Source organism: Hippocampus zosterae, chromosome 4 (genome assembly GCF_025434085.1).
Source record: "Hippocampus zosterae strain Florida chromosome 4, ASM2543408v3, whole genome shotgun sequence".
In the NCBI taxonomy this organism is placed as follows: domain Eukaryota; kingdom Metazoa; phylum Chordata; class Actinopteri; order Syngnathiformes; family Syngnathidae; genus Hippocampus; species Hippocampus zosterae.
Window position 1 is genome coordinate 411,603 of NC_067454.1, and position 21,052 is coordinate 432,654.

The 21,052-nt window shown below is 47.2% G+C and overlaps 5 protein-coding genes across 7 annotated transcripts in view; 4 read left to right on the forward strand and 1 right to left on the reverse strand.

The window, feature by feature from the left end:
• LOC127599044 (gastrula zinc finger protein XlCGF57.1-like) lies at window positions 1-14,657 on the forward strand. Of its 3 annotated transcripts, XM_052062693.1 has the most exons (5): window positions 1-517; window positions 1,083-1,220; window positions 1,339-1,990; window positions 5,457-5,653; window positions 10,737-11,243. In XM_052062693.1, the coding sequence occupies exons 1-5, from the start codon at window positions 394-396 to the stop codon at window positions 11,162-11,164; spliced, it is 1,539 nt and encodes a 512-aa protein (XP_051918653.1). In that variant the 5' UTR covers window positions 1-393; the 3' UTR covers window positions 11,165-11,243. The 3 variants fall into 3 exon arrangements, with proteins under 3 accessions (XP_051918653.1, XP_051918649.1, XP_051918650.1); XM_052062689.1 differs by lacking the exons at window positions 5,457-5,653; window positions 10,737-11,243 and adding an exon at window positions 13,281-14,657; XM_052062690.1 differs by lacking the exon at window positions 10,737-11,243 and having other exon boundaries at window positions 5,457-6,310.
• LOC127599103 (zinc finger protein 771-like) overlaps window positions 3,426-21,052 on the reverse strand; it is an 18,939-nt gene continuing 1,312 nt past the window's right edge. The window contains exon 3 of the mRNA XM_052062791.1: window positions 3,426-3,761. Coding sequence (XP_051918751.1) covers window positions 3,699-3,761 — 63 coding nt within the window. The 3' untranslated portion in view covers window positions 3,426-3,698. The remainder of the gene's footprint in view (window positions 3,762-21,052) is intronic.
• The window catches only part of LOC127599021 (gastrula zinc finger protein XlCGF57.1-like), a 38,528-nt gene continuing 32,533 nt past the window's right edge, over window positions 15,058-21,052 (forward strand). The window contains exons 1-2 of the mRNA XM_052062644.1: window positions 15,058-15,209; window positions 15,504-15,824. Of these exons, the coding sequence (XP_051918604.1) occupies window positions 15,134-15,209; window positions 15,504-15,824 (397 nt within the window). The 5' untranslated portion in view covers window positions 15,058-15,133. The remainder of the gene's footprint in view (window positions 15,210-15,503; window positions 15,825-21,052) is intronic.
• Window positions 15,124-21,052, forward strand: part of LOC127599042 (gastrula zinc finger protein XlCGF57.1-like) — a 24,691-nt gene continuing 18,762 nt past the window's right edge. The window contains exon 1 of the mRNA XM_052062688.1: window positions 15,124-15,151. Coding sequence (XP_051918648.1) covers window positions 15,134-15,151 — 18 coding nt within the window. The 5' untranslated portion in view covers window positions 15,124-15,133. The remainder of the gene's footprint in view (window positions 15,152-21,052) is intronic.
• LOC127599466 (zinc finger protein 84-like) lies at window positions 15,830-19,402 on the forward strand (the record flags this gene model as incomplete). Its single annotated transcript, XM_052063431.1, has 1 exon — window positions 15,830-19,402. A coding segment is annotated over one exon (1,530 nt), but the record flags the coding sequence as incomplete, so codon positions are not given.

The following is a 21,052-nucleotide window of genomic DNA, read 5'->3' on the forward strand; positions in this document are numbered from 1 at the left end:
AGTCATTCAGTAGTTAGAACCGAGTGTGAGCGCGCCAAGAGCCTGGAACTCACGTCTAAATTTGTCTAAGCGGGCTTGCCGTACTAATTACGCGAAAGAGCTGCTCCGGTCCGCTTTTCGCTCACTCGTCGCTTTATGCGCGCCATCGAATCATCCGGAAATACTTCCGAACGCCCCGAAGCCTCGAGCTAGCACGGCGGCCGTCGCCGGACAAATACGGCCACCATGAACTCTTCGTGTCCGCTCAAACTCGTCTCGGTGCACGTCGAAGCTTGTCAGTCGCTCGAGCTAGCTTAGCTTAGCTTGCTAGCCGCTAACAAAGAGACGCCTTTGAAAGCCGCGCAGCAATCAACGGAGGCCGAGTGCGAGCGTGGCCCTTCCCGTGGGGGGAAAATGTGTGCGAACGTTGTGAAAGGGGAGCGCCAGGGGCAAGTGTGCGGAGCCAAAGATGACGACGAGCAAGAACGTCGACGACTGGACGCCGTTTTCAGGCCTCAAGTGGTGTTTCACCGAGCAGGTTTGTGCTCACCTCTTCAGTCGCTGTGTGCGAGTGAGTACGTCGTAACTGGAAACCGCGCGAACATCGAACAAGTCCAACCGAGTCCGCGCCCAATTTCAAGTCGATTCAAATCATCCCCAAAAACCTCATTGCGGTGGCAAGTCAGGAAAGTCAACACGTTGAAGCACGACCTCGTTCGCAGTCTTTGCGCGCCGTATCGCATCAGCAATTCTCTTCGCACATGTAGAATGTTTTTTGTTTTTTTTTGTAAACAAATGCAGATATTATCTTAGCTCCAACGCGTGTAAGCACGAGAAACTTGCCAGGCTTGGGAACATTTTTTTAAGAGCGCCGTTTAAAGCGTTCGGCTGCCATGACCACAGCGTTTGAAAGTGGAAACGAGGATGAGGTTTTTCTAAATGCATGCCAAATGCCAATTCACGTCTTTTGTAATCAACTGAAGCAATATCAGCGGCTTTTACGCAACACGACTATTTCATCGTCTTCATATGGCCGGCAAGACGGCAGCTTCATCTATCGACTTGAGCGAACCTCATGCGTTTCGTCTTCTTGCGTCCCGCAGACATCACAGGAGGAGATCTTGGTCTCGTGCGGCAGGAGCCGCAGCCCCCAAACATCAAAGAGGAAGAGCAGGAAGCTGAAATCACAGAGTTTCAAATTACAGGCGTGATCGTGAAGAGTGAAGATGTCGACGAGCAAGGTCGGTGATCGATGCCTCGTTCCGGGCAAAGAGAGGATCGGCCTCAACGGAGGAAACTCGAAAGAGCAAAGCTGGACTTTGCTAAAACCGCGCACGTGTGTCTTCTTGTGTCCTGCAGACGCCAGTGAAGAAGATCTTTGCCGTCAGCATCAGGAGCCCGAGCCCCGGCGCATTGAGGAGGAAGAGCACGAAGATGGTTTCGCCCAGTTTCCGTTGACCGTCATCGTCAAGAGTGAAAAGGGCGACGAAGACGCGTTTGAAAGCGCCCGCTCGCAGATCCTCTCGGCTCCGCTCTCGGATGGCGACGACGTGACCGCGCACTCTCCTGACACCGATGCCAACGGTGATGACGTGACGTGTCACGCTGACAACAACAAACACTTGGCATGTTCTCGGTGTGACAAAACTTTTTACAACACGTCCACGTTGAAGAGACACATAAGAACACACACCGGAGAGAAGCCTTTTGCCTGCTCCGTGTGCGCTAAAAGATTCACTCAGAAGGGCCATTTGATAGCGCACACCAGAACACACACTGGGGAGAAACCCTTTGCCTGTTCGGTTTGTGGCAAAGGCTTTTCCAGAAAGGGAGACTTGAGAATCCATTCAAGAACGCACACTGGGGAGAAACCCTTTGCATGCTCCTTTTGCGGCACGAGATTCAGACAGAAGGGCGATTTAATAGCGCACACAAGAACCCACACGGGGGAAAAACCTTTTGCCTGCTCGGTTTGCGGCACCAGATTCACTCAGAAGGGACATCTCATAGCGCACACGAGAACACACACCGGCGAGAAAACGTTTGCCTGTTCGTTTTGCGGTACCAGGTTCACGCAGAAGGGGGACTTGAGGATACACATCAGAACGCACACCGGGGAGAAACCTTTTGCCTGCTCGGTTTGCAGCTCAAGTTTCAGCGTGCGCTCAACATTGATTCAGCACATGAGAACGCACACGGGCGAGAAACCCTTCTCCTGCACCGTATGCGCTAAGAGTTTCTCGAAGAAGACCAATTTGACGGCGCACACGAGAACGCATGCCGGCGAGAAACCTTTTGCCTGCTTAGTCTGTGGGAAAGGGTTCACTCAGAAGGGGCATCTGATGGCACACACGAGGACGCACACGGGGGAGAAAACATTTGCCTGCTCCGACTGCGAGAAAAGATTCACTCAGAAGGAACATTTGATATCGCACGTAAGAACGCACACCGGCGAGAAACCATTCAGCTGCGGCGTGTGCCAGAAAAGATTTCATGTTAAGCGTCAGGTGAAGAGACACAAGTGCGCCGGCGCAAAGGTGGCCATTGGATCTGCCCAATGAGCTCCAAGCAGTGGGGCTGCGTTGGGAGTCATTGACGCCTTCCCCAGTCAGTCATCGCTTTCGAAGGATTTTGATGTTTGTGAGCTACACGTGTCGAAAGTGGAAACGCATCGATTGGAGAGCACTCAACAGACTTCTGCTTCTTTCCATTTTACGTTCCTCTACTTTCTACTCTTCATTCTTAGCGCTTTTTCTTGCTCGACGATGAAGTGGTATTCTTCATCCATCCCGCATGAAGATATCGACATTCTTCTCAAGACTCCATATTTGAAACAATGTGATCATGAAGTTTCACGTGAGCTTGTCAGCACACACTGACAACAGAGCAAAGCAGGAGGAACATCTTTTCTTTTCAAGTTGGCTAAGATGAACCCAGGTGTTATTCACATGCTCATGACAGATGAGCCCAAGCCCGCCCAGGGAACTGAACGGGGAGCATTTCATGGACGTGAACAAGAGAAAGGCCAAATTTAAAAGAATCGGCAAAGTTCCCCCCCAAATGAGCCGCGCCGGGGCAGGCTTTAAAAACCGCCGTCCGAGAACACTTTGATTCTTGCTTCCTGTAAATAAAATTGTCTTTGTCCTACCAGCTGGTGTGAGTGGAGTCTTCCTTCAAAATCATCTCCTGATCATTTGATCATTTTCTGTCCCGGAGGAGGGAGAAGATGCACCTAGCTTTATATTTACGTTTTGACCCCTTTCCCATCCAAAGTCAATTTCTTCGCAGTCTAATTCTTGAATAATTTAGTTCACATCAACTTCATGGTTGTACAAAGTGCATGGGTTGCTTGAGGGATTTTAGTAGTAGTACAAATCCTCCACACAAAGCTTTCACGAGACGCACTGACTACAAAAACATCAAAGACTCAACAAAGAATACCATAGTGTAGTTTTGTTTAATAATTCACATCATACATCCTGTTAAGCGTGTGCATTTCCATTCAAAGCTTCGTGACTACCTTGTTCCTCATCAGGCTACTTGTGTCTCTTGACATGAACCTGCTCGGGAGAACCTTTGACCACCAACTGAGCAGGCAAAAAGTCTCACTGGTGTGAGAGACATTTTGACAGGAAAGGGAGCACAGAAAAGGTTTCTCATCAGCGTTCGTTCCCCAGCGAGAGAATCTTTGGCCACAATCTGAGCAAGCAAAGGGTTTCTCACCAGAGTGCGTCACTGTGTGCTTTCGGAAATCCACCGTGCAAAAGAGCGTGTGTTCTGAGGTGGTCTTTTAAATACTCCTTTCGACTGAACCTTTTCCCACATACCGAGCAGGAAAAATGTTTTTGAATGTTCGTAACCGAGGTCCGTATCCCCCTGGCGTTCACGATTGAGACAACTTCAGGTGGTCTACTTGGAGGCGTGAATGAAAGAACTTTGGTTTCTTGTGTCCAAGTGTCGAGGCCGGAGCTCACGATCAAAATGGCCGACCTGCTACGCATGCGCACTACACATCGCGTCGCCTCTCCATATAACTGCGTGGACGCACGCGTTCCACCAAATCATGCTTCCGGAAAGAGTTCCGAACGAACTCAAGCCTCGACACGGTAGGCCGACGTGGCCTACATTTCCACTAAACTGGACTAGATCCTAAGTGAAATCTTCGCGTCCGCGTCAAGTCGTCTGGGCGCACGCGGAAGGGTCTCTGGCTAAACTTCGCTTGCTAGCTGCTAACAAGCGGACGTGTTTGTTCGCTCGCGGGCGTAAAGTGTCGTGATTGACGCGTGAAAATGCGTGCAAGAAAGGCGGCGGAGGACAAGGAGGAACTCGGTGCGACACAACACGACACGGAGCCGCGACGTCGCCTTTGCAAGTTGGAACCTCGAATTGTCTTACGCCGAGCAGGTTTGTTCAACTTGACTCGGAAAAAGATTGCTGTTTTTATTTTTAATGTGAACGTTGTTCGGGTGTGAGGGTCCACGATTGACATCTAATCCTGTGTATCTGATGGCGTCCTCTCGTGATTACGTGGACCCAGGGCCCCTCCAATAACCAACACTGGTCCTGTATCGTGCTTGAGTGATTAAACATATACTGTACACACGTTCTAAAGGTTACAAATAGAAAGAAAAAACATCATAAGGACGTAGTTCAGTGCAGTTTACATGTTCAAAGGCCGTAGAAAGACTCCTCCTTAGGCTATACAGTAATCCCTCGTTTATCGCGGGTATTGGGGCCCAAAACCACCCGCGATAAACGAAAATCCGCGAAGTAGCATCCAATTAACATAAACAGGTAAAAAAAATAAAATAAAAATTAAGTCCGTAAACGGTCCGCGAGACGCTGCAAAACAACAGCGAGTCACATAGAGCAACATATACAGTACTGTACTCCATGTATATGTAAAAAAAATCTGTGATGCACTAAATCAATCGGTTAAAGAACAATGATAAATACTGAAGATGATAGAATGCATTTGCACTTAACAATGAAGGAAAAACTGCTTTTCATTTTTAGATCATCAACATTTCAGACTTCAAAGTCACAACATGAGACTTGACTGGGTAAAGCTCGACTCTGGCAACCCGCGTGTTTGTTTTCTCATGTCCTGCAGAGCTGAAAGAAGACGATCTTGGTCCTGAACAGCAGAGGCCAGATTCCCCCCAAATTAAAGAGGAGCAGGAGCCAGAGCCACCTCGCATTAAAGTAGAGGAGCGGGAGGATGAAATCTCGACATTTCCATTGACTGGTGTCAGTGTGAAGAGTGAACAAGGTGATGGAGAAGAAGATGGTGGAAGATCACAAACAGATGGCTTTTTAGCTTCCCTTTTGGATGATGACGCCGTCACATCTCAGTCTTCCGACACTGATGATGATGATGAACACTCGAAAGGTGATTTGACATGTGGCACTGCCAACAAAACAGTGAAATGCTCTCTGTGTGACAAATCTTTTGTCAGCAAGTTATCCTTAAAAAGACACACAAGAACACACGATGGAGAAAAACATTTTGCCTGCTCAGTTTGTGGGAAAAGATTCATTCAGAAGGTAGATTTAACAAGGCACACAAGGACACACACTGGGGAGAGACCTTTTGCCTGCTCAGTTTGTGGGAAAAGTTATTCCCAGAGATGGACTTTAACCGCTCACACAAGAACACACACCGGAGAAAAACCTTTTGCCTGCTCAGTTTGCGGGAAAAGATTTGCTCAGAGATGGACTTTAACCACACACGTGGGAAGACACCACGGGGACAGACCTTTTGCCTGCACAGTTTGTGACAAAAAGTTTCCTACAAAGGGCAATTTAAGACTACACGCAAGAACACACACTGGGGAGAAACCATTTGCCTGCTCTGTTTGCGGTATGAGATTCAGGCAGAAGGCGCAGTTAGAAGAGCACACGAGAACACACACTGGAGAAAAACCTTTTGGCTGCTCAGTTTGCGGTATGAGATTCACTCAGAACTCCAAATTAACGAGGCATGCAAAAAGACACACTGGTGAGAAACCCTTCAGTTGCATACAATGTGAGAAAAGATTCTCTCGTAAGGACCAGGTGAAGAGGCACAAGTGCGCTCGGGAGAGGAGCAGTGGTCAATGAGGCCGCAAAATAAATGGAAGCAACTGCAGCTGCATTGAGAATCACCGACTCCTTCCCTTCTCACCTTTAGAGCAGGGGTCTCCCAAGCTGGATCCTCCGGACCCCTGTCTGGCATTTATTAGACGTCTCCCTCCTCCAGCACAGCTACCTGTGAATAAATAATAGGCTGATGAATAAAAAATAACAATCATAATAATAATTAAATGATGTGAAGGAAAATTGTAAATAGTACTGCGATTTATCCATTTTGTGTTCATATTGCATTTAAATTGAAAGATGTTTGTTGTTTTTTTCTCTTTCTTCTTTCTACCTACATTCTTGCTGCTGGAGGCTGTAAATTTCCCCAGTGTGGGACGAATAAAGGATATCTTATCTTATCAGTGATCCCCGCCGCAAATAAATAGTGTATGTACATTTCTCATCTTGTTATTCATCGAAGATTTTGCCGCGGCATGACGTCAAAATAGTGGCGGTTTATTCGAAGCGGTGTTGTCCTTTCCTTATTTTGGAAAAGGATGCATCCTTTTATCTCTCTTCGGCCTAATGACGTCATGCAACCCAAGTCAAGGCAAGGCGAGGGAAAAGTTCGGAAAGGCGAATCGAAGTGGCCAATGAGCGGCCAGGTGTTTGTCCCAGTGTGGTCGCCGTAGTTTGCGGCCGTCCTGTTACGCATGCGCACTGCAGATGACGTCAGGTTGGCAGATCGCGGTCCGGACGTGGCGTTTGACCAAATGAAATTGTTCCTGAATCAGAACTGCACAATCCGACGCCTCGACGCTACGCGTCCTGTTTCTACGAACCGGTTTTGAAATTAAGCCTTCGCGTCCGGATAAACTTGTCTGTCTGCACATCGGAGCTTGCCCATCTAACTTAGCTTAGCTTGCTAGCCGCTAACAAAGAGACGCGTTTAGTAGCAAGGCTTTGTTCAAACGGCTAAGTGAGTGCAAAGTGTTGTGACTTTGGCTTGAAAATGTGCGCAACAAAGACAACGGAGTACGAGCGGGATCTTTGTGGCGCAAAAGAGGACATCAAATCACAACCTGGCCGTTGCAAGTCGGAACCTGGAGAAGTTTTCTTCCACACAACGGGTTGGTTCAGTTCGTATTACCATTTGTTCAGTGGCGACGTGCTTTTTGTCAAGTCAGCGGTATTATTGTTTGTTTATTGTTTATTGAACATAAAACATATACAGTAATAATTTGACATAAAATAAGGTAGATAAAAAAGTAAAAAGAAAGAAATCAGTCTTCATTCAACACAGTTATTATGTTCAAGGGAGTAGGATGAAGTAAAACAAACTTATCTAGTCCTACCCCGTTATGTGTTTATATCTACTAAATCATTTTTATATCAATCAGAAAAGAAAAAGTAAGAAGAAGTCTCCATTAGGGCTCATACTTTACCCTTAACCGTGATATTTTTACAACTTTTGGTTTGTATCGGGATTATATACATCCTCACCCTGGCACTCTTGTGTCAATTTTCTCTTGTATTCATAATGGATATTGCAATACCTTTCTCTATTTATCAACTTAGTTCTGATTTATCATTATATTTAATGTTTAGAATTTATCATTTTAACTCTGATTGATGTAGGTTGTTTGTACTATTTTTTTGAATTTTTAAATTTATTGAATTTAGTCAGGTATTCTTTAATTTTTGTGAAGTTTTTATAGAGACTTCTACTGTTTAAGTGTATTACCGAAAGTGCATTTTCCAATTTTATATTAGTGTTGAATTGTTCATCCGGGTAATAGTCAGAGTTTGTTACCCTTTGTTTGTTGTTGAAGAAGTTATTGTCTGGGTCCAAATTGTTCTCGGGATCGAATGGCTTATAGTCAATATCTTCAAAGGGTTGGAAGTTCATGTTTTTGGGATGTGAATTTCCCGCTCCCACGTGGTCGTCGTTGGCTCCCTCGCGGCCGTCGTTGGTTCCCTCACGGCCGTCGTTGGTTCCCTCGCTGTCGTCGCTCGCTCTCTCACCGTCATCACTGGGTCCCTCGTGGTCACTGGCTCCCTTGCGGTCGTCGCCGACTCCCTCACGCGCGCTGGCTGGTTGTCTCCCGGCTGCCTCGCGGTCACTGGCTCCCCTGCAGTCGTCGCTGGTTTCCTCTCGGTCGTCTCTGGCTCCCTTGCGGTCGTCGCTGGCTCCCTCGCGGTGGTCGCAGGCTGGTTGTGCAGTCGTCGCTGGCTTCCTCGCGGTCATCACTGGCTCCCTCGCGGTCATCACTGGCTCCCTCACGGTCGGTCGTCGCTGGCTCCCTCGCGGTCGGTCGTCGCTGGCTCCCTCGCGGTCGGTCCGTCTTGAAAAAGTTATTGTCCGGGTCCAAGTTGTTCTCAGGGTCAAACGTCTTGTGGTCAGTAGGGTTGGAAGTCATCAAAGGGTTGGAAGGGTCATCAAAGGATTCGAAGTCCATGTTTTTTGGTATGTGAATTTCCTGCTTCAGTAGGGTCAGAGTTTTTATTGTCGGGTGGTGAAAAATTCTCAGTATGCTGCTTGATGGTGTTGAACTCGAGCCTGTTGTGTTGGAGTACTGGTGCGGGGGTGGACAATAAGTTAGTTATGTCATAAGTAGGCAGTTTCCCCTCTGTCACGTGCAGCTTTTAATTTTGGAAGGAGCTCTTTTCCTTTTTGTCGTACGGCATCTGTAAAGTCTTCGTTAATGTAGATGTTGGAGCCTTTTAAATATTTTGCTTTTTGTAGGATCCTTCATCTGTCCTTGTATCTTAGACATTTCACCACAACTGGCCTTGGTCGAGGTCTTCCAGGGTCTTGCCTTCCTGTGCGGTGAGCTCTCTCCACCTCAATTTGCCCCTGTATCAGCAGTTTCTCCTTAAGGATTTTTGGAACTTTTTCTTCTGTTTCAGTCCACGTTTCTCACGGTTTTTCCTCAATTCCATCAATTACTAAGTTGTTTCTTCTTGACTGTCCTTCCAAGTAGTCCACCATGTCCGTTAATACAAGCATGCCGTCACATACTTTGTAGAATTCCGTTTGCATGTCTTTGGAATGGCCAGTTTGACAGATTAGATTTTTTTAATGTCGTCTACCTCTTTTTGGGTAAAGTTGATGCTGGTTTTTATTTCTTGGACTTCCCTGGTAAAAGTGTCAAGTCGTGAGTTTGTTGAGTCTATTATCATCTTGACAAATCCTTTGAAATGTTCCTGTTGTTGTTGCAAGAGCGCCGTAACAAGTTTTTTTTGTTGCTGGAGTAATTCATTGACTTGAGTGAGGGTCAGGGAATCCTCTTCCTGCTTTGTGTCTTGCTTCTGTTTGGGTGGCATTTTGCCGGGTCTCGTTGCTAGCCGGTTGTATGCTAGTTTGTGACGTGTCCAGTAGGTGCTGGGTGTTTCTAACGTGGCAAGTGGGTTTACCGGCTCCCTCACGCTCGCTGGCGTTTGGTTGGTTGGTCTCTGGTTGTGGGTTCCAGCTGCGTAGCGACTTTTCGCAGTTAGCTTCCGTGATATGATCTATCTATCTATCTATCTATCTATCTATCTATCTATCTATCTATCTATCTATCTATCTATCTATCTATCTATCTATCTATCTATCTATCTATCTATCTATCTATCTATCTATCTATCTATCTATCTATCTATCTATCTATCTATCTATCTATCTATCTATATCCATCCATCCATCCATCCATCCATCCACACTCTTTCCATTCTTTAGTAAGCAGAAAACTTCGTCGTATATCGCAATCGTATCCATGGCTGAGGTCGAGTTTGGAATGTCACACGGTTCAATGAGGAATTATTTTTTTTGTCTCTGTAGATTCAGATTCCGTTTGGTTGAAGGCATTTCCCTTTGAATCGTGGAGGCTTGTTCTCTTTCGCGGCATTTGATCTTCAACACTGCCAAACCTTTTTAGATTGAATAACACACAATGTCAAAGTCACATTTTTTTTTCTCACTGAAGATCATCCAAGTTCCGGGGAGCAGCAGGAGCCGCGGTGCATCCAAATGAAGGAGGAGGAGGAGGAGGAGGAGGAGCTACAGCCTCGTCGCTTCAAAGAGGAAGAGCAGGAGGAGGAAATCGGCACGTTTCCATTGACTGGAGTGGAAGCGAAGAGCGAACTCGCGGATGCGGGATCCCGGGCGGACGGCCTCCTCCCGCCGCTTTCAGACGGGGATGCCGCAGCATCGCGATCTTCTGACACCGGCAGTGACGACAACGATGGCGACGAATACGTGCAAGGTGATTCAACACGTCACGCTGACAACAAGCGAGTGGCGTGTTCTCAGTGCCGCAAAACCTTTGTCAACAAATCATCCTTGAAAAGACACACGAGGACTCACACTGGGGAAAAGCCTTTTGCCTGCTCGCTTTGCGGGAAAAGATTCTCCAGGAGGGGAGATGTGACGAGCCACATGAGAAAACACACCGGGGAAAAACTTTTTGCCTGCACAGTTTGTGGGAAAAGATTCATTCAGAAGGTAGATTTAACAAGGCACACAAGGACACACACTGGGGAGAGACCTTTTGCCTGCTCATTTTGTGGGAAAAGTTATTCTCAGAGATGGACTTTAGCCGCTCACACAAGAACACACACCGGAGAAAAACCTTTTGCCTGCTCAGTTTGCGGGAAAAGTTATTCTCAGAGATGGTCTTTAACCGCTCACACAAGAACACACACCGGAGAAAAACCTTTTGCCTGCTCAGTTTGCGGGAAAAGATTTGCTCAAAGATGGACTTTAACCACACACGTGGGAAGACACTCCGGGGACAGACCTTTTGCCTGCACAGTTTGTGACAAAAAGTTTCCTACAAAGGGAAATTTAAGACTACACGCAAGAACACACACTGGGGAGAAACCCTTTGCCTGCTCTGTTTGCGGTATGAGATTCGGGCAGGAGGCGCAGTTAGAAGAGCACACGAGAACACACACTGGAGAAAAACCTTTTGGCTGCTCAGTTTGCGGTATGAGATTCACTCAGAACTCCAAATTAACGAGGCATGCAAAAATACACACTGGTGAGAAACCCTTCAGTTGCATAAAATGTGAGAAAAGATTCTCTCGTAAGGACCAGGTGAAGAGGCACAAGTGCGCTTGGGAGAGGAGCAGTGGTCAATGAGGCCGCAAAATAAATGGAAGCAACTGCAGCTGCATTGAGAATCACCGACTCCTTCCCTTCTCACCTTTAGAGCAGGCGTCTCCCAAGCTGGATCCTCCGGACCCCTGTCTGGCATGTATTAGAAAAGTTCGGAAAGGCGAATCGAAGTGGCCAATGAGCGGCCAGGTGTTTGTCCCAGTGTGGTCGCCGTAGTTTGCGGTCAACATGGCCGTCCTGTTACGCATGCGCACTGCAGATGACGTCAGGTTGGCAGATCGCGGTCCGGACGTGGCGTTTGACCAAATGAAATTGTTCCTGAATCAGAACTGCACAATCCGACGCCTCGACGCGACGCGTCCTGTTTCTACGAACCGGTTTTGAAATTAAGCATTCGCGTCCGGATAAACTTGTCTGTCTGCACATCGGAGCTTGCCCATCTAACTTAGCTTAGCTTGCTAGCCGCTAACAAAGAGACGCGTTTAGTAGCAAGGCTTTGTTCAAACGGCTAAGTGAGTGCAAAGTGTTGTGACTTTGGCTTGAAAATGTGCGCAAGAAAGACAACGGAGTTCGAGCGGGATCTTTGTGGCGCAGAAGAGGACATCAAATCACAACCTGGTCCTTGCAAGTCGGAACCTGGAGAAGTTTTCTTCCACACGACGGGTTGGTTGAGTTCGTATTACCACTTGTTCTTTTTGTCAAGTCAGCGGTTCTATCTATCTATCTATCTATCTATCTATCTATCTATCTATCTATCTATCTATCTATCTATCTATCTATCTATCTATCTATCTATCTATCTATCTATCTATCTATCTATCTATCTATCTATCTATCTCTATCCATCTAGTCAAGTCAAGTCAAGTCAACAGTATTTATAGAGCACTTTCAAACAGCCATCGCTGCATACAAAGTGCTGTACATGGAGCGATTTAACATATACAATAAACAGTAAGACGAATCAGTAATAAGTAATAAGTAATAAGGCGGTAGAAAGCACCAAGCAGTAAAAACAATAGCAAATCTAAGTCATGCTGAGTCAAACGCCAAAGAATACAAGTGAGTTTTGAGGAGGGATTTAAAGATGGGCAGCGAGGAGGCTTGCCGAATGTTCAGTGGGAGGTCATTCCAGAGAGATGGACCAGCAACAGAAAAGGCTCGATCCCCTCTGAGCCTCAGTTTAGTATTTTTAAGTTTAGTTTTAAAGTAGTTTAGTAAGTTTAGTAATCTATGCTCACTCTTTCCATTCTTTAGTAAGCAGAAAACTTCGTCGTATATCGCAATCGTATCCATGGCTGAGGTCGAGTTTGGAATGTCACACGGTTCAATGAGGATTTTTTTTTGTCTGTTGTAGATTGTTGTTCTCTTTCGCGGCATTTGATCTTCAACACTGCCAAACCTTTTTAGATTGAATAACACACAATGTCAAAGTCACATTTTGTTTTCTCACTGAAGATCATCCAAGTTCCGGGGAGCAGCAGGAGCCGCAGTGCGTCCAAATGAAGGAGGAGGAGCTACAGCCTCGTCGCTTCAAAGAAGAAGAGCAGGAGGAGGAAATCGGCAAGTTTCCATTGACTGGAGTGGGCGCGAAGAGCGAACTCGCGGATGCGGGATCCCGGGCGGACGGCCTCCTCCCGCCGCTTTCAGACGAGGATGCCGCAGCATCGCGCTCTTCTGACACTGGCAGTGACGACAACGATGGTGACGAATACGCGCAAGGTGATTCAACACGTCACGTTGACAACAAACGAGTGGCGTGTTCTCAGTGCCGCAAAACCTTTGTCAACAAATCATCCTTGAAAAGACACACGAGGACCCACACTGGGGAAAAGCCTTTTGCCTGCTCGCTTTGCGGGAAAAGATTCTCCAGGAGGGGAGATGTGACGAGCCACACGAGAAAACACACCGGGGAAAAACCTTTTGGCTGCTCAGTTTGCGGCAAAAGGTATTCTCTCAAGGATAGCTTAATAAGTCACACCCGAAGCCACACTGGGGACAAACCTTTTGCCTGTTCGCAGTGTGAGAAAGTATTTTCGAGAAAGGGAGATTTGACAGTTCACACCAGAACACACACTGGAGAAAAACCTTTTGCCTGTTCACTTTGCGCCAAGACCTTTTCTCTCAAGGAAAGCTTAATAAGACACACAAGAACACACACCGGCGAGAGACCGTTTGCCTGCCCGGTCTGTGGGAAACATTTCTCCCGAAAGGGCCACTTACGAGATCACTCCAAAACGCATACTGGGGTGAAGCCTTTTGTCTGCTCGGATTGCGGGAAGAAATTCTCCTCGAGGACACATTTGACAAGACACACCAGACGACACACTGGAGAAAAACCTTTTGTCTGCTCAGATTGCGGGAAAAGCTTTTCCACCAAGGGAGAATTAACAGCTCACGCCAGGACACACACTGGGGAAAAACCCTTTGCCTGCTCACTCTGTGACAAATGGTTTTCCACAAACGACCACTTAAAAACGCACACCAGAACACACACCGGGGAAAAACCTTTTGCCTGCACGCAGTGTGGCAAAGGCTTTAAGATCAAGAAAGAATTGAACATACACACGAGAACGCACACCGGGGAGAAACCATTTGCGTGTTCATTTTGTGGCTCCAGATTCAGACAAAAGGGACATTTGAAAGCACACAGAAGAACGCACACTGGAGAGAAACCTTTTGGCTGCGTGGGATGTGAAAAAAGATTCACCCAGAGGAGACTTTTAAAAGCACACGCAAGCGGGCACACTGGAGAAAATCCTTTTGGCTGCTCTGTTTTTGGTCCAACGTTTTCTACAAAGGAAGATTGACAAAGGCACGCAAAGAAGAAACGCTGGCCAAAAGCCTTTTTGCCCCCCACTCACGTTGTGGCCACCCCAAGCGGAGCTTACCAAAACTCCTCAGCGTACGCTGGAGACAATATGTTCGGTTGCGGAGCCTGTTCTAAGAGGTTCGGATGAAGGGACACAAGCTTGTGAGTGCAAGTCACCGACTCCTCCCCTCCTCCCGACGGAGGAACTCATTTCTCTGCGGTTGAAAAAAGAATGAAAAGATGGTGTCGTTCAAGTGATTTGTCTACTAGTGTGCAATCTTTTCCACCATTTGTTCATACAATGCGTTTTGTATAGAACACATAAGGAATTTATTGTTATCTTTGTTTTTCTTTTTAAATAAAATGAAATGAAACCCATTTATCAATGGCCAGAAAAAAAAGTCCCAATTGGACGAGGTGGCTAAATAATTTATTTTCAAGGAATTCCGTGAAGCGAAAAGAATGACTTCAAACCAAACAAGCGCTTCAAGTAAGATTTAGGAAGAGCAGAATGAAAGCAGCGCCACTTTAGCATCGTGTTCGAAAGGCCCACCTTTGATTCATCTGTAATAACTCAGTCTGAGCACTAGGGGGCGCCGCATGAAGATGGACTTAACCAAGAAAAAGGAGCCACCGGGCAAGAAATCTGCCTTCGTGTTCAGAAGAGACTGCAGCGTTGTCTGCTGAGCTGTAAATCAATCGAATTAAAAAAGGAATACAAGAATGATTTTCGAGAAGAATTCACTGAGCAACAGTTCAATTACCCCAATAAACGTAAGGCAATTGCTTTTGGAATTGCGGTAGCTAGCTAAGAATAGCTTGCTATCAGTTGGGAAGGCAGCGCTCGCATATTTTGTCTTAATATTATTGCCGTAGCTCGCTTTCAAAAATGCTGCGCATGCGCTTTGCTGATTGTGCGTGAGTAACGCAGATCATGGCTCGGAAACAAGTTTCACGAAATCTTTATTCTGGAATGACTCCCGACCGGGCTGAATGTTGGACAGAGTTACGCCTAAAAGGACCGAATGCGACCTTCGGCTCCCTAATAAGTCGTCTGGCTGCAACGTTGAAGCTTCGCTGGCAAACTTAGCTTTGCTTGGCTAACAGACAGAAGCGTCTGTTAGCAACACGTCGCTCAGACGAAGAAATCGAGTGAATGTCAAGTCTTGTGATTGTCGCGGGAAATGTGTGCAAGAAAGACGGCAGAGTACAAGGAGGAACTTTGTCAGTTGCAACCTCGAGTTGCCTTACAAGGAGCAGGTTTGTTTACTTCTCGTTCTCATTTGTTTCATTGCTACCTTCCAGGCCTTCTTACCGCTTTACGTCACGTGTACACAGGCATTATTAACATCCAATGTCGGGTAAGAGGCGGATCTTCTTGGTTTCCCCTCATGATTATGTTGGAGATCTCGGACTCTGATGTCCCCCCCCCCCTCTACACTGACTTTTTTTTTCTTTTGAGGATCCATCAACTCGTCATTCTTCTGTTATCTTCAACGTTGCCAAAACATTGACTGAACAAAGGTTGACTCAAGCGATCTCTGTCTTCTGCAGACCTCAATGAAGAAGAGCACTCCAAGGGAACGTTGAAATGTACACGCGAGCAGCAGGAGCCAGCACACGTCCAAATTAAAGAGGAGGAGCAGGAGGGGGAGCGCGAGTGCCCTCACGTTAAAGAAGAAGAGCGGGAAGATGAAATCAGCAAGTTTCCATTGACTGGAGTCATTGTGAAGAGTGACGAAGCTGATGGAGACCAGGATGGGCGATCCCAATCGGACAGCCTCTTAGCTCCACTTTCAGATGGTGACGACGTGACGTCACGCTCCTCTGACAGTGGCGGTGACGACGACGATGATGATGATGAACACGTTAACGGTGATATGACACGTCATGCTGACAACAAACGAGTGAAATGTTCTCAGTGTGAAAAAACGTTTGTCAGCAAGTCCTCCTTGACAATACACACAAGGACACACTCTGGAGAAAAACCTTTTGCCTGCTCCGCTTGCGGTAAAAGGTTCACTCATAAGGGACACTTAAAAATTCACACTAGAACTCACACTGGGGAAAGGCCTTTTGTATGCACGGATTGCGGTAAAGCATTTTCCGTAAAGAGCAGCTTAACACTGCACACAAGGACGCACACTGGCGAGAAACCTTTTGTCTGCTCGGCTTGTGGGAAAAGATTCATTGATAAAGCACATTTAACAACGCACACAATAACTCACACCGGAGAAAAACCCTTTGCCTGCTCAGTATGTGGCAAAGGCTTCTCTGTCAAAGGAGAATTGAAAATACACACGAGAACGCACACTGGAGAAAAACCCTTTGCCTGCTCAGTTTGCGGGACAAGATTCCGGCAGAAGGGCCATTTGAAAGCGCACCTAAGAACACACACTGGAGAAAAACCTTTTCTCTGCTCCGTTTGTGGAAAAAGATTCACTCAAAAGAGACTGTTAATAGTACACACAAGAACGCACACCGGGGAAAATCCTTTTGCCTGCTCAGGCTGTGAAAAAAGCTTCTCTCAAAAGAGGCTCTTAATAGCCCATAGAACAATTCACACCGGAGAAAATGCTATTGTTTGCTCAGTTTGCGGTAAAACATTTTCTCGGCGGGAAGATTTAACCAGGCACACAAGAACACACTCTGGAGAAAAACCGTTTGCCTGCTCCGTTTGTGGTAAAAGATTTTCCCGAAAGGATCGGTTAACAAGGCACGCAAGAACACACTCGGGCGAAAAAGCTTTCGCCTGCTCGGTTTGCGGCAAAACCTTTTGCACCAAGGAAGATTTAACCAGGCACGCTAGAACACATTCAGGAGAGAAACCTTTTGCTTGTTCGCTTTGTGCTAAAACATTCTCGGCAAAAGGCAACTTGAGAAAGCACACCAGAACACACTCTGGAGAAAAACCTTTTGCCTGCTCAGTTTGTGGGAAGAGATTCTCTGTCAAGAAGAGCTTAGCAATGCACACGAGGACACATACAGGAGAGTATCCTTTTGCATGCTTAGTTTGTGATAAAAGATTCGTTCAAGAGGAACATTTAATCCAACACACAAGAAAACACACTGGAGAAAAATCTTTTGCCTGTTCTGCGTGCGGCAAAAGATTCAACGATAAGGGGCATTTAGCCACACACAGCCGAACACACACCGGAGAGAAACCCTTTGCCTGCTCTGTTTGTGAGGCACAGTTTAGACAGAAGGGCCATTTAAAAGCACACAGAAGGACACACACTGGGGAGAAACCTTTTCCCTGCTCGGTTTGCGGGAAAAGATTCACTCGGAACTCGGATTTGACGAGGCACGCCAAAACACACAGCGGCGAGAAAGCCTTTAGTTGCAGTCTGTGTGACAAAAGATTCTCCCGCAAGGATCAGGTCAAGTTGCACAAGTGCGCTCGTGAGTAACGTGTACTCTTCCAGCGACGTCCGCAACTTCAATACACGATAGGCTCAAGGGTTACATAATCTCTCAATGCTCTGAGCTCAACTCTGCCCGTATTGCATGACTGTGTTTGTTGGATGCATATTGATGAGAAAGAGGCAGTGGCATTTCAAAAGACCCCCCCCCCCGTCCCCCCGCTCCTTTTCAGGCGCAATCTGAAACTTTCTATCCTTCTTTTTTTGTGCGAAACACCACCTTGTTAGGGGGCTACAACATGACCCGTATGTATTTTCCTCTGTGTTTGATTGCGAAATGCCGTTCATTGAAATAAATGGAGAAAAAAAACCCGCATCCGTCTCCAAAGGCGAATTTCTTTCAAGTTGACACATTGAACCAAAGCCAAAAGATTGACGATGCTTTGCGAATCTTTTTCAACCGGGATCCATTGTCGGATCCGAGTGGCAGCGCCGGAGATGGTGTCGGTTGTCCTTTTGACACGCCAGCCGCAACCTTCAGATTCAAGACGGTGCACGCCAGCGGGATTGACGGACAGTTGCTCACATTCAGTTGTCGTCCATTTTAATGTCATCGCAGCACCCGCTCTGGCCTTCCACATGGAATCGGAATCAGAATGAGAATCGGAATCATCATTATTGGCCAAGTACACACAAGGAATGTGTCTCCGGTACAACACGCTGCATTAATATCATCATAAACAAGCACGTGACATGATCGTGATATGTACTTTTAGCTATGCTTTCCACTGGAATTGCGAGGTTCGCTACGTTTCTATCACCACGAAATGACATCATGACGCTTTTCTTACGAATGCAACATGGAGGGAATTCGCCCGAATGTGTTTTGGCCGAGTGCGGTTGCCGTAGCACGGGATCAAATCTGGTCGCCCTTTTACGCATGCGCGCTGCGGATTGTGTCGGCGCCGCTGGTTGCGGTTTAGACGCGCGCGGTTATTCTTCTCCAATCATTACGGAACGGACGAAAGGCTCGACGCAGTACGCGCGTGGCCGCGTTACGGGATGTGAAACGGAATCTTTAACTATCGCGTCACACTGTCGCGGGCTGACAATTGACTCCAAGTCAAGCTGAAAATGCCTCAATTGCAATCGGGGAGCAGGGACCGAGTCGACGTTTCTCAACGCAGCTTCAGGTTCTCCCTTCTCCAGAGCAGCTTGACAGACTGCCTGGCGTCTCGCCCGGACCGGACACTTGTGTCTCTTCACCTCACGCTTGACATAAAATCACACACGCCGCAACCGAACGGCTTCTCGCCGGTGTGCGTTCGTGTGTGTGTCGTTAAACTTGCCTTTCTGGAGAATCTTTGACAACAAAAGACGCAGCCAAAAGGTTTCTCCCCGGTGTGTGTCCTCGTGCGCGTCGTTAAATGCGTCTTGATGGAGAATCTGTGACCGCAAATGGCGCAAGGGAAAAGGTTTTTCTCCCGAGTGCGTTCTCGAGTGCCTCGTTATCTTTTCCTTGGCCGAGAATCGTTTCCCACAAACGGAGCAGGCAAAAGGTTTTTCTCCGGTGTGCGTCCTCGCGTGCGTGGTTAGACTTTTCTTTTCAGAGAATCGTTTGGCACAAAGTGAGCAGGCAAACGCTTTATCCCCCGCGTGTGTTCTCGCGTGTGCTATCAAGTGTCCCTTCTGAGTGAACGTTTTAGCGCAAAGTGAGCAGCAATAGGGTTTTTCTCCAGTGTGGGTTCTGGTGTGCGTCGCTCACGTTGCCTTTCGAGAGAATCGTTTCCCACAAAGTGAGCAGGCAAAAGGTTTCCCCCGGCGTGTCTTCTCGCGTGTCTTTCCAATGAGGACCGGTTGAAAAAAGTCGCATCGCACTGATAACATTTCTCACGTTTGCTAGCCCCGTGAGAGTCTTGTTCTTCATCATCATCCTCATCGTCATCAACAGAAGAGTGTGACGTTATGCCATCACTCTCCGATAGCGCGGCCAAGAGGCCGTCTGCTTGTAACCCTTCAAAGTGCTCCCCTACCCCCCGCCTTCTTCACCCTTCACACCCACACCAGCCGATAAAAACTCGGAGAGTTCATCGTCCCGCTCCTCTTCTTTCACGTCGCGGCTCTGCGGCTCCTCGCCCGCTTTCATGCCAGGCAACTTGGGCTCCCGCCGCTCGGGGCAAAGATCTTCATCGCTGATGTCTGCAGCGCGCAAGAAGACAAGATGAGCTCAAGTCCAAGCTCTGAGCGGTCAAGATTCTGTCATGATTGGGTTTGGGACCAACTGGTGGCGCTGTAGGGCTCCACCTGCAGCTGCACACCTGCTGGTCATTAGCTAATGAGTGCTTTAAAAGGACTCCCAGCCCCAACACTCGGCGTTGACTCGTTGTTTGCTCGTTGCCGTTCGTTTCGCTCACGGTTCTGTTTTAGCTTCAGTTGCTATTTTTGTTTGCTACTTTGGGCTATGATTGTTTTTGGATTTTGTTTTTATCAATACACTTCTTCAAGTTCACCCTGCTTCTCCCTCCCGCCTGCTTTTGGGGGTCCACCACCGCCACCTTGCGACGTGACGGCTTCATCTTCGGGGTGGCAGATACTTGAACATCACAGTGCGCTCGATAACGCCAAGGTGAATGTCACCGAAACAACTAAGGCAATCGCATTTTAAATAAGATGGCATCGAGAAACAAGCGAGAGGAAGAAGCGAACGAACCCGCTCCGCGGAGGACAACCCGAGCTTCCGACTTGCAAAGGTGACGTTGCGGCTCGATCTCCTCTTCTGTTGCGCAACGTTCCTCGTTGCACACATTTCTCGCGACGACCACAACACTTGACGCTCACACTTGATCTCTTCTGAGCGAAGCGTTGCTGACGCGCGTCTTAGTCGTTCGTTCGCGGCTAGCAACCGAAGCTAAGTTAGCCGGAGAAGCAACCGGACACGCTAATGGGGAGACGAGGATTGAATCGCCAAGGACATACTACGTCGAGGATTTTCTTTTGTCTGTCATCGATTCAAGGCTTGTTTAGACACAATCTTCAGTACCCGTGCGCAACAGGTCGGCCGCTATTGGTAGCGTGCTACGGCAACTACATGCAGACAAACTACATCTGTGTACCTGAAAATCAACTCGGCTCAACTGTATTCCTAGAGCACTTTCAAACAGCCATCGCGACGGCATTGCTGCATACAAAGTGCTGTACATGGGACGACTACAAAAATCAGTCCCATTCCACAATTATGCGCAATTATGCACTCAGACTTGGTGTATGTTTGTTTTTATTTTGTTCACGGTCATATATTTACGTTTTGACCCCTTTCCCATCCAGAGTCAATTTCTTCGCAGTCTAATTCTTGAATAATTTAGTTCACATCAACTTCATGGTTGTACAAAGTGCATGGGTTGCTTGAGAGATTTTAGTAGTAGTACAAATCCTCCACACAAAGCTTTTACGAGACGCACTGACTACAAAAATATCAAAGACTCAACAAAGAATACAATAATGTAGTTTTGTTTAATCATTCACATCCTACATCCTGTTAAGCGTGTGCATTTCCATTCAAAGCTTTGTGACTACCTTGTTCCTCAGTCAAATGTGAGAGACATTTTGACAGGAAAGGGAGCACAGAAAAGGTTTCTCATCAGCGAGAGAATCTTTGGCCACAATCTGAGCAAGCAAAGGGTTTCTCACCAGAGTGCGTCACTGTGTGCTTTCGGAAAACCACCGTGCAAAAGAGCGTGCGTT

Bases quoted from the DNA above. Each gene is read 5' to 3' on its own strand.
- LOC127599044 (XM_052062689.1), top strand. From the start codon at position 394: ATGTGTGCGAACGTTGTGAAAGGGGAGCGCCAGGGGCAAGTGTGCGGA. The intron at 1,221-1,338 runs GTCGGTGATCGA...TGTGTCCTGCAG, and splicing joins TGAAGATGTCGACGAGCAAG to ACGCCAGTGAAGAAGATCTT. The intron at 1,991-13,280 runs GCACACGAGAAC...AAGCTTAATAAG, and splicing joins CAGAAGGGACATCTCATAGC to ACACACAAGAACACACACCG.